At 48.1% G+C, this 18,396-nt stretch overlaps 2 protein-coding genes across 21 annotated transcripts in view; one reads left to right on the top strand and one right to left on the bottom strand.

Annotated features, from left to right (window-relative positions):
- Positions 1 to 229: 229 nt before the first annotated feature.
- On the top strand, positions 230 to 18,264 carry NTAN1 (N-terminal asparagine amidase). Of its 11 annotated transcripts, none has more exons than XM_002802414.4 (10): positions 230 to 348; positions 7,704 to 7,806; positions 7,883 to 7,948; positions 8,252 to 8,360; positions 11,417 to 11,490; positions 14,329 to 14,382; positions 14,877 to 14,930; positions 15,917 to 16,014; positions 17,463 to 17,576; positions 17,926 to 18,264. In XM_002802414.4, the coding sequence occupies exons 1-10, from the start codon at positions 268 to 270 to the stop codon at positions 18,103 to 18,105; spliced, it is 933 nt and encodes a 310-aa protein (XP_002802460.1). In that variant the 5' UTR covers positions 230 to 267; the 3' UTR covers positions 18,106 to 18,264. The 11 variants fall into 11 exon arrangements, with proteins under 11 accessions (XP_002802460.1, XP_002802461.1, XP_014981170.1 ...); XM_077987169.1 differs by lacking the exon at positions 230 to 348 and adding an exon at positions 421 to 791; XM_028840686.2 differs by lacking the exon at positions 230 to 348 and adding an exon at positions 426 to 604.
- Positions 16,546 to 18,396, bottom strand: part of PDXDC1 (pyridoxal dependent decarboxylase domain containing 1) — a 61,387-nt gene continuing 59,536 nt past the window's right edge. For all 10 annotated transcript variants that reach the window (XM_077987157.1, XM_077987162.1, XM_015125682.3 and 7 more), the window contains one exon: positions 16,546 to 17,630. In XM_077987157.1, coding sequence (XP_077843283.1) covers positions 17,571 to 17,630 — 60 coding nt within the window. In that variant the 3' untranslated portion in view covers positions 16,546 to 17,570. The remainder of the gene's footprint in view (positions 17,631 to 18,396) is intronic.

Consider the following 18,396-nt stretch of genomic DNA (forward strand, 5'->3'; position numbering starts at 1 on the left):
CGGAGGAGGCGGGCCGCGAGCTGCTTCCGGGGCCGCTTCCTGGCTTTGGACTACATTTCCCGTGAGGCCTTGCGGCCCCGTCCTGGATTTCTCCAGACTCTTCGGCCAGCGCCGCCTCCGCCTGGACTCCACTTCCCGGCAGCGCCCGCGGCGGGGCGGGGCAGGACGAGGCGGGACGCGCGGCCCGAGGGGCGGGGGTGGCGGGCGGCCCGGGGCTGCGGGGGGGGCCACCGCCTCCCTGGGCCTGCCTGGGCGACCGCCTCCGCGATGCCGCTGCTCGTCGAGGGGAGGCGAGTGCGGCTGCCGCAGTCCGCCGGGGACCTCGTCCGAGCCCACCCGCCTTTGGAGGTGAGCGGGGCGCGGCGCGGGGCTTCGGGGCGGGCCCGAGGGGAAGCTGCAGGGCGGGCGAGCGCCCTCCTCACCCCGCCGCCGCCCGTCTCACGCGACACAGACTTGAAACTTGGCGCTGTCTGCACGTCCGGAGCCCTGATTGTTGGCTCGCGCCTTCCCCTTGAGGGGTCCGGGAGCTTTTGCCTTCTTGAGACTTCAGCGGACTGCAGCGGAGGCCACTCTCTGACGGGGGAGGGGACGGGTGCCCAGAGAGGTTAGGTGACTAGCCCAAGGTCGCACAGCACCGCGGCTTGAGGACACGCCGGGACCCTTATTCCCAGACGGGGCGGCTGCAGCCCCCAGAGGGGCCGGTCCGTTTAGGCAAATCCGGCCGCCCGCCTTCGGGGACCGGCAGCCTGCCGTGAACGTTGCCTCGTCCTTGCGTCCCCGTGAAGCAGGAGGTTATTCCAGGGCGGGCTTCGGAGAGCGTTTGGGCCGGGGGATCTTGGCGGGGACCCCCATTCCTTCCTCCTCTCTCCCCTACCCCCGGGGCGTAGGGCGCCGAGTTATTTTTAGCCGGAAGAGCGAGCCTTGCAACCCAGCTGGGCCATAGGACCACGCCCTGATGCACGGGTTTTGTTTGTTTTTTCTGCTTTTGTGCTCAAATGGATCTCTCAACTCTTGTCCACGCTTCTGCAAGGGCTGTTGGCAAGGGGGTTCTTAGTTTTTAAAAAGAGCGGGGCGTGGAGCGGGGGAGGCAAACGTCCTACTTGCCATAGATCCTGTTAAAGGGGACTCAATCAGTTCGTTGATTTGAGAATCAAATATCGAGCCCCTAATATCTGTTGGGCACCGTACTTATCACTGTCCCTACCCTCGGAGTGTTTATAGTCTAGAAGAGAGAATGGTTTCTGATGGAAGAAGGCTCAGATACTGTAAACTGTTAAGTGCCATAAAGAAAAAGCGTCCCCTTTCACTCTGAGATGTGAAGCACAGGAACCTGACCAAGTGTGTGGGGTTGGGGAAGGCATTTAGAGGTTTCATCTGTCACAGCTGTACAGTTTGTGATTATTTTGTTTGCTCGTTTGTTCTCTATTTGATCTGTTCCCAGAATGTAAGCCTCCTGAAGGCAGATAAGAGTAGTATCCTCGCTTTTGTATCCTCAGAGTGTAGGACGGTCCCTGGCATAGAATTGACGCTCAGTAAAGATGTGTTGCATAAACGAGGGCACAAAATAACCCCTGAACGTGATCTGAAGGGTGAGAAGTACTTACTGACAGGAGAAGGCAGACAGCTCTGTGTGATTCTCAGCTTGCATTTCAGGACCGACCATCGTCTGTTAGCCAACATGCACCGAGCTAGGTGTGGTGGTGTGTCATTTTATCCTTGCATTGTGTTACTGTCTTGTTAACTAGCGAAGTCAGGAGTAGGACTCACCAAGGAAAAATAATTTCAGCAGCCTGAAGAATTTAGGGGACGCTCTACTTTTGTCTGTTTGAAAATGTTCGTGATAGAAAGTTAGATGGGTGTCCCGGGCTGCACACTTAAGTGTGGAGGGGGATTTGGTGACATACCGGGACTGCTCCTCTGGAAGGAAGGTTTTGGCCTATTTAAGAAGACATGTCCTAGAAAGACTGTACTGGGGACCAGTTTGTGTTACAGGAACTTTGGAAGGGGGCAATCACCTTGATTTGCGGCAGTGTAAGTGAAGGATGCAGGCACGAGACAGATTTGAAAAGAAGGGTGAAGGCATCGCAGCTGGGCAAGCCGCCTGGGGCGTGGTGGGCAGGAGGGGAAGGGCTCAGTGGGTGGGTGGCCTGGCCAGTTTCCCCAGAGCAGCCAGGGTGAGGAGGGGAAACATGGAAAGTAAACCTACAGAGGTGGATTGTACCCAGATGACCAAATGACCAAGGGGCTCAGATGGACTTTTCACCTACTTAGCAACAGGGAGACATTAAAGGTTGGAATTTTTTTTTTTTTTTGGAGACTGAGTTTCGCTCTGTGGCCCAGGCTGGAGTGCTGTGGCGCAATATCGGCTCACTGCAACCTCCGCCTCCCAGGTTCAAGCGATTGTTGTGCCTCAGCCTCCCAAGTAGCTGCGATTACAGGTGCACACCACCAAGCCCAGGTAATTTTTTTATTTTTGGTAGAGATGGGGTTTCACCGTGGTTGGCCGGGCTGGTCTCGAACTCCCGACCTCAAGTGATCTGACCATCTCGGCCTCCCAAAGTGCTGGGATTACCGGTGTGAGCCAGTCTGCCCGGCCTGGACTATTTTTATGTAATAAAGCAGGGTGTCCTCTTTGTAGGAAAGCAAAATATAATAATATAGAGAAGAAAAAAGTAATGTATGACTACAACCATTCTTCAGTTTGGTGGAAGTCGTAATGGAGGTTTTTCTTTGTACATAATTTGCTTTTAAACAATGATAGCTTGCTATATGTTGTTTTACGTGTCTTTTTCATGTAACGATGTGTTCTGAGTATGGAGTACCAACAGTTCAATGCCTGTGTGTAGCTATGACTAGCAAATAACAATAACAGTAATACAGTGGAAGCTGCCAAGCACCACAGCAAGTGTTACTGCTATTCCCATTTTACAGATGAGAACTGTGAGGCACAGAGAGGCTGGGAAACTGGCCCCAGGCCCCACATCCTGGGAGCCGGGAAGCCAGGATTGGAACCCTGGCAGCCTGCCCTTACCTCTGGAGCCGCGCTATTCAGTACAGTAGCCACGAGCCATGTGGTTCCTTATGATTTAAATCAATTAAAATTAGACAAAATTGAAAACTCAGTTCTTCAGTAGCAGTAGCCACATTTCAAGTGCTGAGCAGACAGAGTGGCTCCTAATGAGACAGTATGAATATAGACTGACCATCCCTGCAGAAAGTTCCTTTGGCCAGAGCTGTTGAGAGCCCTCCCTTAGTCACTCTTAACCAGTCACTGGGTACGCGGTTACCAGTCCTGCAACATCTTGGGTGATATAGTTCCATAGAGTCTACAAGATGCTCACAGCATAGCGTAGTTCCTGCTTTTATTAATTTATTTATTTTTGAGAGACGCAGCCTTGCTCTGTCACCCAGGCTGGAATGCAATGGCGCGATCTTGGCTCACCGCAACCTCTGCCTCCCAGGTTCAAGCGATTCTCCTGCCTCAGCCTCCCAAGTATCTGGGATACCAGACATCCGCCACCATACCCGGCTAATTTTTGTATTTTTAGTAGAGATGGGGCTTCAACATGTTGGCCAGGCTGGTCTGAAACTCCTGACCTCAAGTGATCCTCCTGCGTCGGCCTCCGAAGTGCTGGGATTACAGGCGTGAGCCACTGTGTTGGGCCTCATAATTTCTTATATACAGTTGTGCTTTACGGTTCACAAATCACTTTCATGCCCCTCTCCTGTTTATAAAGGAAGAAGTGACAAACAGGACAGCAGGGGTGAGGGCCACATGATCATCCCCTAGGTCACAGCTCGGTGACTGGCTAAGACACAGGTCAACAAGCCACAGCTCATGGGCCAGACCCTGTTTATGTATAGCCTGTAGGCCAAGAGTGCTCTTTATATTTCTCAAAGGTTGAAAATCAAAATAATATTTTGTAACATGTTAAATTGTATTGAAATTAAAACTTCGGTGTCACCTTTATAGTTTTACACATACCATCTGTATGGTCTGTGGCTGCTTTCACTTCGTCACAGCAGAGTTGAGCAGTTGTGACGGGGACTGCGGCCTTGCAGAACCTCAAATATTTACTGTCTGGCCTTTTTCAGAAAATCTGCTGGTCACTGGGTTAAGAGAATACTGCCTTTGAATAGGAATTGGGAAATAGGGATGAGGGACTGAGGGAAAAGTTTTTTTTTAAAGCAAATATTAGTGTCTAGAGAATATGAGAGGTTAAGAAAACTGGGACTATTTGTATATGAATTTATAAAGTAGGACTGTGTGTTTTTCCAAAGAAGGGAAGTTTGGGTAAACTCTTTTCACTACTTAAAAGAGAAAAAATTAGCCAAGTGTGGTGGCGTGCGCCTGTGGTTCCAGCTACTCCAAAGGAGGCTGAGGTGGGAGGATTGCTTGAGCCCAGGAGTTTGAGGCTGCAGTGAGCTATGATGGGGCCACAGCACTTCAGCCTGGGCAACAGAGTGAGGCCTTGGCTCTTAAAAAAAAAAAAAAAATTAAAAATAAAGTAGAGGCTGGGCACAGTGACTCATGCCTATAATCCTAGCACTTTGGGAGGCTGAAGCAGGAGGATCACCTGAGGCCAGGAGTTTGAGACCAGCCTGGGCAACACAGGGAGCCCTCCCATCTCTACAAAAAATACAAAAGTTAGCCCGGTGCGGTGGCTCACGCCTGTAGCGCCAGCTCCTTGGGAGGCTGCGGTGGGAGGATTGCTTGAGGCCAGAGGCCGCAGTAAGGCACGGTCTTGCCGCTGCGCTCCAGCCTGGGAGACAGTGAGACCCCGTCTAAAAACAGAAATTAAAACATAGAGCAGAGCAGTCTGCCGCGCTAGTTTTCTGGCTTTCTCTCTTCCGATAATGTTTGCTTTTATTTCTTTGGGAAATCGAAGGAGCTGTGTTGAAGAGAGACATGCTTTCTGGTCTCTGTGAAAGGAATAATTAATTTCTCACAAATAGCTTTGCTTTTGAGTGGTGACCCAGTTGTGAAAATGAGTGTTAAAAATTCGCCTCTGCGCCCTCCCTTCCCTTCCCTTCCCTTTCCTTCCCTTCCCTTTCCTCCCCTCCCCTCCCCTCCCCTCCCCTTTCCTCCAAGAGCAAAGCAGAAGGTAAGTATTTCAGGAGTAATCAAGAGGGAATTCTGAATTCTCCCCTATGTTACTCTGAATGAAGGTGAGGTAGGAAGTGGAATGAGAATGAGAGGCTTTCACCTGTAGAGGTGTTCCGAGTTAGAGTACAGTCTGTCACACCCGTTTCTTATTGACTTCTTCTGGAGCAAGCAAGGCTGTCTTGCCAATCTCATTTTACACTGCAGTTCATTTAATCTTTAGTTTGTTTCTTAAATTGAGGGGCTTGTCTCATTTTCATTGACACCTTGCTTCCGGTTAATGGAAGTGTATAAAGAGAAGAAAACGCCATGTAAGTAATCAAGCTGATCATTATGTTTATTACATGTCTTCTTTTAGTTTAATCTTAATTTTTTTTTTTTTTTTTTTGAGGCAGGGTCTTGGTCTGTCACCCAGGCTGGAGTGCAGTGGTACAATCATGGTTCACTGCAGCCTCCACCTCCTGGCTGCAAGTGATCCTCCCACCTGAGCCTCCAGAGTAGCTGGGACTACAGGCACACGCCACCACACCCAGCTAATTTTTTTTTTTTTTTTTTTTTTTGTAGAGACAGGATATTCCTTGTTGCCCAGGCTGGTTTTGAACTCCAAGGCTCAAGTAGTCCTCCCTCCTCAGCCTCCCAAAGTGTTGGGATTACAGTTGGGAGCCATCGCACCCAGCTGCTCTTATGTTTTATTAAGCGAGCACTAACCTAAATTAGCACCACTCATGCGAAATGGCAGGAAGTCAATAGAAGACTGAGACTGCAAAACTGTCCTCCCGCGTAGGCAATACATACATACGTTGCCCGGAAGATTTTGTTCATCCAGGAGTTTGTTGCAAGTAAGAAGGAAATGATGATACATTGTAGTGTTATATCAATTTAACATTTTTGAAAAAGTTTTCATTAAATAATTTAACCACTTGAATTTTTAACCACTTAATTTTTTTTGCAAGCTCACTAAATAAGTTTGTACAAATATTCAGTTAGATTATTGACACTTAGTATTAACATATCTTTCGTCAATTTGCCTTATCCATTCGGTTTTTATATTCTAATAATAACTATGTGATAGAACATCGAGAGAAGAGAGGACAACAGCACCAGGAAATCACTCATGTTTGCTCTTTCTGGCACAGCCATGGTTGTATTGGTGAAATTTCCTTCCAGTATTTTTCTCTATAAGCATTTAATCATTGTCATATCAGCAGCACATTTATAGCTCTTCAAAACATTTTTTCTACTTCTATAGCTGGCTTTTCAATTAGCATTTTGAAACTCTTTTTCCCATAGTTTTCATTTCTCATGACTGTGTAGTTAGTGGTTGTGACTTGGTTCTGTGCATAATTTACTTACTTTTTCCATTGTTGCTCCCAGCTTTTCCCCATTACAAATTACACAGGGGGCAGGGCACGGTGGCTCATGCTATAATCCCAGCACCTTGGGAGGCCAAGGCGGGCGGATCACTTGAGGCCAGGAGTTTGATACTAGTGTGGCCAACATGGCGAAACCCGGTTTCTATTAAAAATACAAAAAGCTGGGCATGGTGGCGCCTGCCTGTAATCCTAGCTACTGGGGAGGCTGAGGATGAGAATCACTTGAACCTGGGAGGTGGAGACTACAGTGAGCTGAGATCACGCCACTGCACTCCAGACTGGGCAACAGAGCAAGACTCTGTCTCAAAAAAAAAAAAAAAAAAAGATAAATAACACAGAGATGAACACATTTGGAGTTATTTCCTTAGGACAGATTTCCAGAATTGAAATTACTAGGTTAGGGACTAAGGTAAAAAAAGAGGAGGCCAGGTATGGTGGCTTATGCCTGTAATCCCAGCGCAGTAGGAGGCCAAGGTGGGTGGATCACTTGAGTCCAAGAGTTTGAGACCAGCCTGGGCATCATAGGGAGGCCCCATCTCTACAAAAAGTATAAAAATCAGCTGGGTGTGGTGGTGCAGGCCTGTGATCCCAGCTACTTAGGAGGCTAAGGTGGGAGGATTGCTCGAGCCTGGGAGGTGGAAGCTGCAGTGAGTTGAAATTGTACCACTGTACTCCAGCTTGGGTGACAGAGTGAGAGACTGTCTCCAAAAAAAAAAGGGGGATGTGATTTCAGAGCCATCCATCCACTATTCCTGTGTAATCTGATTCTCTTTAAATTGTGAAGAGTCTCACACTCTTCAGTAAAGAACTGTGATAGCCGGGTGTAGTGGCTCACGCCTGTAATCCCAGTACTTTGGGAGGCCAAGGCAGGAAGATTGCTTGAGCCCAGGAGTTCAAGACCAGCTTGGGCAACATAGTGAGGCCCTGTCTCTTTTAAAAAAAAAAAAAAAAACAAACTCTAATAAAGGATTTTTGCATCTCATTTCATAGGTTATTATGACATCTGATTTCGTAGGTTAAACCACTGCGCAGAACCTCATCGTTTTCTCTGCATTGTTCCGAATGACCGTGGCGGCTGCCTTTTTCTTTGAGCCTCTCTGTCCACTAACACACTCCCGACACACTACCGTGCTGCCCACCAGAGCCCGCTTGGCTCTCTCCACATCTTTAGTTTTTCCATCCTCACTAATTTACATCACTATTTTATTTTTTTTTTAATTAAACAGGAAAGAGCCAGACTTCTCAGAGGTCAGTCTGTTCAACAAGTGGGACCCCAGGGCCTTCTGTATGTTCAGCAAAGAGAGCTTGCAGTGACCTCCCCAAAGGATGGTAGGTTAGGAAGCAGTGAATTGGGCGTTATCCCAAAAGGCTATTGGATATTTTATTTTATTTCTTTTTTAAACAGGCTCCATCTCCATTCTGGGTTCTGATGATGCCACTACTTGTCACATTGTGGTCCTGAGGCACACAGGTATGACGAGAGAGGTGAAGGAAACCATTACTTAAACTGACCCAACCTTTGGGACCATTGAAATTCTCGCGTTGAGTTTCCTGGTGTCTTGTTGGAAGCGGACTCCGCTTACCTTTTTTCTGGTCTGCATGGTGTCTCCCTGGTGTCCTGGTCAGAATGGGTTGGCTGGGCAGCACAGACCTTTCCGTTTCTCCCCTACAGGATATTCAAAGACGAGGCGGTCCAGAGGGACAGGCGGAGTCTCGGCCTCTGCACTGCGCTTGCATCAGGAATAACTTGAGTCCTTTTACCCTTGTTCTTCAGGTAATGGGGCCACCTGCTTGACACATTGTGACGGAACCGACACCAAAGCTGAGGTCCCCTTGATCATGAACTCCATAAAATCCTTTTCCGACCATGCTCAATGTGGAAGGTGAGATCCACGCTGCTCTCATAGGTGAATTGGGATCTTGGAACCGTCGCGTGCAGGACGTGGCCATGGAAGCTGTTAGGGGAACACAGGATGCCGCCACCGCCGTGTCTCCCTCGTTCCCCTGGAACAGAACCTGGCACGACTGGGCACTGCGTCAGCAGTGGTTGAGTGAATGAGTGGGTGCGGGACTTGAGATGGAAGGCTTGACTTTGAACTTGATGTCCTCTTAGGAACGTTGCGTTTGCGATTTTCAGGTCGCTTTGCTCCCCCCCGGGTGTGGTAGCTCTTCGTGCAGTCATTTTTCCCGCAGTTACTTGTTAAATGCTTCCTCTCACCTACCCCTTGTAGTTTCTAGGGACACAGCAGTGACGAGCAGACAGAAAGCCTGGCCCAAGGTGTTTGTGTTCCGAAGCCGAGAGACTACACAAGAGGGCTGTTGGGTGGTGAGGCGGTCTGTGGAGAAGACGAGGCCGGGAAGATGTGGGGACTGTCAGGGGGCGAGGCCTGTAGTTCTTTTTCTTGTTCTCTTTCTGTTGTTGTTGAGATAGGGTCTTGCTGTGTTGCCCTGTCTGGAGCGCAGTTGTGTGATCTCAGCTCACTGCAGCCTTGACTTCGCAGACTCAAGTGATTCTCCCACCTCAGCCTCCCGAGTAGCTGGGACCACAGGTGTGCACCACCATTCCTGGCTAGTTTGTTGTATTTTTTTTTTTGTAGAGACAGGGTTTTGCCATGTTGCCCAGGCTGGTCTCAAACTCTTGGGCTCAAGTGATCCTCTCAGCTGAGGGGGGTGCAGTTTTAAATTCTAGCAGATTGATAGTTTCCCACGGATTGCTAGAGCAGCAGCAGCCTCCAGCCCGGCTGCCCCCGCAGCACCTATCCTCTCTCCCTGCAGTAAAGTATCTGCTGCCTGCGTTTGACAGAGACAGGCACTGAGGCCCAACATGCTGGAGCACACAGGAGCTAAGTGGAGGCTGATGACACAGGCCTGCTGTCAAGACCACTGTTCACACACCTGTCCCCTCTCCGTGCTCTGTCTTTGTGTAGACCTGGCAGGCGTTGCTGTCATTTTATTTGAAGTCTAAGGCAGCCATTGAGTGAATTATTCCCATCATATACAAAGGCTTGGAATCGCAGGAGTCAAAAAAGGAAAGAAAGAGTTCTCTGGGAGAGTTTTGCTAGTCAATAGTGATCGATTCTAAATTCTACCTCTGCGGTCTGTGCCAGCGCTGGGCTGACTTCCTGGGCATGTGACCCATGCAGACCCAAAATAGTATTTTCATTTGCCTATCACCTTGTCCCCGGCAGGGGGACATAATCAGTGTCATTATGTTTCCACGCACTGTGCTCCATGGTTCTCAGAACATGCTTGTCAGCTCTTCCTGATCTGTTGTAGAACAACTGTGATCACTTGGGGAGTCAGAGGCAAACCTAGTGGCCCAGTGGCGAGCAAAGCCATGGTGGGCACAGCTCTCTTTACTACTCGGAGTTTATGAGGAGGCCCCTTGAGGCTGTGCCCCATGCTGGATACATCCAAGGTCCTGGTTCATCCCTTAGGAAGACTGTGTGTCTCAGAAGGCAGCGTGAAGTCCGGCAACACTTGCCGAGCGTGAATTCCCCCGGTTGACGGGCTGTGGAAAAGGGGGTAGTAGATGAGTGTGGGAAACACTGGATTCAACAAAGTTGGGTTTTTTCAATCGCAGGACTTCTCATAGTTTCACTGTGCTAATGTGCAGTGTGACTCCTAAGGAGGGCTTCCAAGAGGCAGTGGCTCAGTTTTTTTGTTTTGTTTTTAAATTTGTTTTAGAGCCAGAGTTTCACTGTCACCCAGGCTAGTCTCAAACTTCTGGGCTCAAGCAATCCTTCCACCTCTGCCTCCCGAGTAGCTGGGAATAGAGGTATGTGCCAGCATACCTGGCCCCAAACTTTTTTTTTTTTTTGAGACAGAGTCTGGCTCTGTCACCCATGCTGGCATGCAATGGCACAATCTTGGCTCACTGCAACCTCTGCCTCCTGGGTTCAAGTGATTCTCCTGCCTCAGCCTCCCAAGCAGCTGGGATTACAGACGCCAACCACCATGCCCAACTTATTTATTTATTTATTTCCCCTGAGATGGAGTCTTGCTCGGTTGCCCAGAGCTGGAGTGCAGTGGTGCGATCTCGGCTCACTGCAATCTCCACCTCCCAGGTTCAAGCAGTTCTCCTGCCTCAGCCTCCCGAGTAGCTGGGATTACAGGTGTGCCACCATGCCCGGCTAATTTTCTTTTTTTCTTCCCTTGACATGCAGTCTCACTGTGTAGCCCAAGCTGGAGTGCAGTGGCACGATCTTGACTCACTGCAACCTCTGCCGCCTGGGTTCAAGCAATTCTCCTGCCTCAGCCTCCCAAGTAGCTGGGACTACAGGTGCATGCCATAACGGCCAGATTTTTTTTTTTTTTTTTTTTTTGTATTTTAATAGAGATGGAGTTTCTATTCTATTTTGTATTTTAATAGAGATGGAGTTCTATTTTTTTGTATTTTAATAGAGATGGAGTTGCTCAGGCTGGTTGCAGACTCCTGAGCTCAAGCAATCCGCCTGCCTCAGCCTCCCAAAGTGCTGGCATTACAGGTGTGAGACACTATGCCTGGCCTAATTTTCGTATTTTTAGTAGAGATGGAGTTTTACCATGTTGGCCAGGCTGGTCTTGAACTCCTGACCTCAAGTGATCCATCCACCTCAGCCTCCCAAAGTGCTACGATTACAGGTGTGAGCCACCGCGCCCGTCCTGTGCCCGTACTCTTCTAGAGCAGAGCTCCCCACTGGTGCATGGAGGCGGCATCACGTTTGTGTTCAGATATGGATCCCCTGAGTCCTCAGGGCCCCTGGGCAGGGTCCCCAGAAGCTTGCCATTGGCCTTGGCCGTGTGCTCCAGGTATCTTGTTTTGCGGTGGCACGAAGATGACCTGAAGCTCTGCTGTAGAGCAGGGGCTCACAGAAACTGAGAATGAAAGTTCAAAGTGAGACCAGTGCACGCACTGGTGTTGTCTTCTGGCCTCTGACCCGTCCCATCTCTTTGCCAGGCTGGAAGTGCACCTCGTTGGAGGCTTCAGTGACGACAGGCAGTTGTCACAAAAACTCACTCATCAACTTCTTAGTAAGTTCATTGTTTTTTCTTTCCCCCAAATTGGACACAAATATGTACCTGTATTTGCTTGGGTTAAAAATCCCAACTAGTACAAAACCTAAGAAGGGTACCCCCACTTGGAGCAGCGTAGAGAACCAGACTGCCTCGCTTGGAGTTTCACAGAAACACTGAATGCATGGAGCTCATGTGTAGGGTTGCAGGGCTGGAGACAAGATTTTCTACTAAAACAGCAGTGGACACATTCCAAAACAGTAAGTGCTCTCAACTGTGTGAAAACAGAGCCACCCTCCCTCCTGGCAAAAATGTCCATTTTAATCTGCAGAAAATTAAAACACTGATGATACCGTTTTTTCCCTATTAGCATGTTTTTTTCTTTTTCTTTCTTTTTTTTTTTTCAGACGGAGTCTTGCTCGGTTGACCAGAATGGAGTGCAGTAGCACAATCTCGGCTCACTGCAAGCTCTGCCTCCTGGGTTCAAGCAGTTCTCCTGCCTCACCCTCCCGAGTAGCTGGGATCACAGGCGTGAGCGACCACACCCACCTAATTTTGTACTTTTAGTAGAGACGGGGTTTCACCATGTTGGCCAGGCTGGTTGTGAACTGTTGACCTCGTGATCCACCTGCCTCGGCCTCCCAAAGTGCTGGGATTACAGGTGTGAGTCACTGTGCCTGGCCTAAATTAGCAAATATTTTCAAGAAAGAAGGAAACAAAGATGACATTGTTGTGTGTGGACTAACCACGAGGCTGTGAGGTAAGCTTACTCATACAATGGTACAGCCTGTCCGGGAAGCAATTTGGCATCATGACTGAAGGCCTCACTCTGCCGCCCAGGCTGTAGTGCAGTGGCACAATCATGGCTTACTGCAGCCTCAACGTACTGAGTTCAAGTGATACTCCCTCCTCAGCCTCCCAAGTAGCTGTGACTAGGTGCATGCCACCATGCCCAGCTGATTCTTCTTTTTTTTTTTGAGATGTAATCTTGCTCTATCACCCAGGCTGGAGTGCAGTGGCGCGATCTTGGCTCACTGCAAGCTCTGCCTCCCGGGTTCATGCCATTCTCCTGCCTCAGCCCTCCTAGTAGCTGGGACTACAGGCGCCCGCCACCATACCCAGCTAATTTTTTGTATTTTTAGTAGAGACGAGATTTCACCGTGTTAGCCAGGATGGATGCCCAGCTGATTTTTAAATTTTTTGTAGAGACAGGGACTTGCCATGAGTTAACTCTTAAAAAAGGTTCATATCCGGCCGGGCACGGTGGCTCATGCCTGTAATCCCAGCACTTTGGGAGGCCGAGGAAGGTGGATAACCTAAGGTCAGGAGTTCAAGACCAGCCTGGGTAACATGGTGAAACCCTGTCTCTACTAAAAATACAAAAATTAGGCCAGGCGCAGTGGCTCCTGCCTGTAATCACAGCACTTTGGGAGTTCAAGGCAGGCCGATCACCTGAGGTCAGAGGTTCGAGACAAGCCTGACCAACATGGAGAAACCCCGTCTCTACTAAAAATACAAAATTAGCTGGGCATGGTGGAGCATACCTGTAATCCCAGCTACTTGGGAGGCTGAGGCAGGAGAATTGCTTGAACCCGGGAGGTGGAGGCTGTGGTGAGCTGAGATCATGCCATTGCACTCCAGCATGGGCATCAAGAGTGAAATGGGCATAGTGGTGCACGCCTGTAATCCCAGCTACTCAGGAGGCTGAGGCAAAATTGCTTGAACCTAGGAGACGGAGGTTGCGGTGAACTGAGATCGCACCACTGCACTCCAGCCTGGGTGACAGAGGGAGACTCAGTCTCAAAAAATAAATAAATAAGTAAAAGGTTAATATCCTTTGACCCAGTAATTCCCCTTGTGGAAATACATGCTAAGAAAATAATCTGAAATGTGCATAGAGATTTGAGCCTGAAGATGAGCAGTAGAACATTACGTATAACAGGAAATCTGATGTTATCAGAATAATAATTATGTAGTCGCTAAAAAATAACACATAAAGGTGAGAATTACATGGGAAAATACCTATGCACAAGCAAATCAGGATATAAAATTGTTGGCTGGGCGCAGTGGCTCGTTCCTGTAATCCCAGAACTTTGGGAGGCCAAGGCTGGTGGATCACTTGAAATCAGGAGTTCAAGACCAGCCAGCCTGGCCAACATGGTGAAACCTTGTCTCTACTAAAAATACAAAAATTAGCTGGGCGTGGTGGCACACACCTGTAATTCCAGCTACTCGGGAGGCTGAGGCAGGAGAATCACTTGAACCCGGGAGGCGGAGATTGTGATGAGCAGAGGTCGCTCTACTGTACTCCAGCCTGGGTGACAGAGCCTAAGATTCCATCTTAAAAAAAAAAAATTGTAAAATTGTCTTTATGGTCAGCTCTGCTGAGCACAGAAAAATATGGAAGAAAATACACTAATTAAAACAGTGCTAGGATTATGGACATTAAAAACCGACTTCCTTATGTTCTCCTGTATTTTTCAAATCTGTTACAGTGGCCAGATGTTTGTCTTTATAACTCTGATAATCAGGAAAACAGTTTACTTAGGAGAAAAGTAAAAATCTTATGAATCCATGGGTCCCCGCAAAACTCTCAGAATGAGGAGAAAAATGGGAAGGCTCAGCCCAGGCTCCTTTGGGCCTGAGGCTGAGAATGTGGCCGTCTTCTGGCGCTCAGGGTTCTGTGGTGTCAGCTCCCCAGAGGCCAGGCTGTGGCTGCTTGGGCGTGGGCGTTGGGGTGTGGGGTGGAGCACACTCAGCTGGCTGCCGTCCCTGCCTGTCCTTGGCTTGCTCAGCAGTTTGTTCTGGTAACTAGAGGAACTTTTCTGACATCCAGTCTTGAACTTCTCATTGTAGGTGAATTTGATAGGCAAGAAGATGACATTCACTTAGTGACACTGTGTGTGACAGGTAAGTTCTGCCATTTGTCCCCAAGTGAAGATGTGGGTCTCAGGACTGTTTTGCCCCCAGCCTTGCAGTGGGCCCAAGTCCTGGCACACACTGCTGTCACGGGTTGGCCAGCATCTGTTCTGGCTCTTCCTGTGGTGGGATGGCCTTCCCCTTGCCCTTGTCACCATCTGCCCAGCCTCAGTTTCAGTGTGGCCCCCTTGTCTCCCAGGAAGGAGGGCACTGGATCTCAGAGGAGCCACCACCTGTGTGGCAGACAGGGCGCACGGAGAAGGTGGGGGGAGTGGGGACCAATTCTGCAGCCGCCAGTTTGTTCAGTAAAAACCCCCCTGCCTTGGGACAGGGTAGGGAAACAGGGCCACAATCCCTTTCATTTTCTGGAATTTTCCTCCCTTTCTGCATTGAGGAGTTCCTTCTTGGCCTTCATTATACAAAGTAAAAATAATTGTTTGGTATTTCTTTAAAAAGTGTATCTTAAAAACATTTTTATTTTGTAGAATTAAATGACCGGGAAGAAAACGAAAACCACTTTCCGATAATATATGGCATTGGTAAGTAGTGTGCATCTTTTGTGGGTTGGAGGCTTGGTCACATGTGCGGTTAAAGTCTAATTCAGCAAACCAGTGACCCCACTGATGTCAGGATGGGACAGCCTTGGGTTCAGATCCCAGCTCCTGCGAACATCTGCTGTGAAACCTTGGGCAAGTAGCTTAACTTCTCTAAGCTTTACCTACAAAACTGAGGTAACATTCACTTCTTAAGACTTTGAAGCAGCAACGTGGTAGCAGATAGAAAGCACAGGCCCTGCCCACCCTTCCCAGGAGCTGGGAGAGCACCTGGTTTTGTTTCCGTCTCTCCCCAGCACCCCAGGCCAGGCGCCCTTTTCTCCTGTCAGTGCTCTGGGGGAGGAAGGCAGGCACTGGAATCCTCCTATACATCAGGAACTGAGGAGGTTTTGCTTGAGAACAGAAGTCCTCCAAAGTGTAAAGCTCAGGCTAGAGAAAACCCAGAACGATCCTCCCTGCTTGACAGCCCCAGGACTCCTGAGGAAAAGGCGAGGAATCGGCTGTATTTCAGAGAGCTGCTGCTGTATCGGTGATACCTGATTGATTTAGCTGGGTAGTAGGTACATGGTGTTCACTGTTCTATTCTCTGTAATTTCGTGTATGTATAAAATACTAAATTGTGAAGATTCCAACAGAACGATCACAGTTCACCTACCTACCCCTGGCTGTACACCAGTAGGGCTGACCAGAGGTTTTGCTACATGTCCGACTGAAGGAATGGCTGCCTCCCATGTGGAAAGCAGCTCTTGGTTTAGAACAAAATCTCATCGAGTTCAGCTCGGGCCTCCCTGCACTTTTCTTGGGGTAAAGGTTGCATTTTCCCTCCCCAGGGAGGGGAACTCTAGACACTTAGGAGCCATTCTGTTCACCTCCTATCTTTCTCTTAGGAGTGGAGGTAGAAATGTTAAGACTGTGCAGACTTTTCGCCTTGGTCTTTTGTCAATTCAGAGACATCCTGTTGTCCTTCACAGCTGTCAATATTAAGACTGCAGAGATTTACAGAGCCTCCTTTCAAGATCGGGGTCCAGAGGAGCAGCTGCGGGCCGCGCGGACTTTAGCAGGAGGACCAGTGAGTTTGAAATCATCTTTGTTAAGGGGTAAAAAAAAAAAAAAAGGGGGGGGCATCAAATATCAAGGCCTTAAGTTTTCTGGATCTTAGAAAAGTTTATGCTGTATGTCAGCTTCTTTACAGTTGTCAATTAGCAGGGACCAGCACATACATACATACCGCCCCACACTCACTGTCTCAAAATAGTAATGAACATCTTGAGGTCATCAGCTCCAGTTCTCTGCCTAAAAGGTGTGGGAGGTATGTGTGAACCCAAGCATCTGAATTCAAAGAGAACAAACTTCTGTTACTTCTTAAGAGCCTTCCTGTAAAGTTCCTACAAAGAGAGGAGACCTGGGACGCAGGAGTGGAGGTTTCTCCCCTCTGCACTCGGGACTAGGCATTCTTTTGGACCGGGTCGCCGAAGAGCAATTTGCTGAAACAATTAACCCAAAATAATGATCAAATTAAAGTCTGATTCCCTCAGTGTACTTAATTAAGTAACACTGTAATTTTAAAAGTTAGAAAACAAAACTCAAGGTTTATATGCCATTTGAGGAATGGGTGAAAGCTTTAAAAATGCTCAAAGTGTGAAAAAACACAAATCATATTCAGGCCACCCCAAAGAAATCTTCTCATTTATGAAATGCTGATGTTTTCACTGGAAACTGTGTTTGGATTCAGAGCGATTTGTTTGGCCACCCCTTTTAACATTTTTAGGACTTCTCAAGGAGCCTAACAGGCCTAGTTTAGTTTGATACTCAGAACAGATTTCAGTCTCAGTTACCAAAGTGAATATTGCTGGGTAAGCTGAGGCTGCCATTGGCAAATTTGGGAATTCAAGGAATGGATCATTTGGCAAATTAGCTTCTTTCTTTTGATGGGGTAAAGGCTGCATTTTCCCTCCCCAGGGAGGGGAACTCCAGACACTTAGGAGCCATTCTGTTCACCTCCTGTCTTTCTTTCTCTTAGGAGTGGAGGTAGAAACGTTAAGACTGTGCAGACTTTTCGCCTTGGTCTTTTGTCAATTCAGAGACAGGGCAGCAGGCACTGTATGCTTTTCAATTGCAAGGTGATCAGTTGTTTGGGGTATAAATAATGAGGCAATGAGGAACACAGACTTTAGTCAGACGCATCTGGGTTTGAGGCCCAGCTCTGAGGCTTACTGGACACGTGACCTGGGAAATGGGCCCCGTTTCTCTGAGCCTCAAGTTTTCACCCCAAATGGGAAAAACACCCTTGTCCTGTGGGACTGCTGTTGGCGCTCAGCAGTCATGTGTATGCCCACAGCGTGCAGCAGCAGACACATGGGACGTGTTCAGTAGCTGGCAGTTTGTTATTTCAGACAGGCTTTAAGCAGCTTATGCAGAGAAATGCATGAAAGGACTACACTGGTGCTTGCGTTACTGGGAGGGTTTGAAAAGTGGGTGACATTCCTGAAATTCTATCCTTGACACGTTCTTTTGTAGATGATTAGCATTTATGATGCAGAGACAGAACAACTTCGTATAGGACCATACTCCTGGACGCCATTTCCACATGTGGATTTCTGGTTGCAGCAAGATGACAAGCAAATACTAGAGGTGAGAGTTTACAGGCTGGGTAAGTCTTAAATCTCTGGACCCTGGTTTCCTCATCTGTAAGGAAAAAAAAGGGTTTAGACCAGGTCATAGCTGCTTTCCCTTTTACTTTTTGGATGCCATTGACAGACCCCATTTAACTTGTATATCAACTGGGGATATGTCAAGTCCTGGATGGAAATTTGTGTGGGTAAAGCAGTAAGCATTCAACTTTTTTCTTATTAATCCAGGCCACCTCATTTCTTACGTATTTTACTATATATGTGTCCAAGAACAAAGATACTTTGACATCTTTATCAAAGCGGGGAACAGCAAGGTGACTTCTCTCATGCCCACCATCTTGTGTTTTCAGAATCTTTCTACTTCGCCTCTGGCTGAGCCACCTCACTTTGTTGAACATATTAGATCTACCTTGATGTTTTTAAAAAAATACCCATCTCCAACTAACACACTGTTTCCTGGAAATAAAGCCCTACTCTACAAAAAAAACGAAGATGGCTTGTGGGAAAAGATCTCTTCTCCAGGAAGCTAAAAAACAGGAATTACCAAAGAAAGCACCTTTTTGGCCTGACAGAGACCATTGGTGGGGCTGGTACGAATCCAGATTTGGAACCTACATCCGTTGGGTCGTAGGCCTCCTTGCCTCCTGTCTTTCAAATGACTTTCAAAATAAAACCTTATTTTGGCAAAAGGCATTTGTTGAGACTTACTTTTTGGTTTACTAAAAACTTGATGTCCAGCTTTTTTTTGGTCAGTAACAAGGGGCAGAGGAGACCCTACCTCCCACTGGTCTATCGGCAGCTATTTCAGGTACTTGGGTAAG

The sequence above is a fragment of the Macaca mulatta genome, chromosome 20, assembly GCF_049350105.2.
Source record: "Macaca mulatta isolate MMU2019108-1 chromosome 20, T2T-MMU8v2.0, whole genome shotgun sequence".
Taxonomy (NCBI): Eukaryota; Metazoa; Chordata; class Mammalia; order Primates; family Cercopithecidae; genus Macaca; species Macaca mulatta.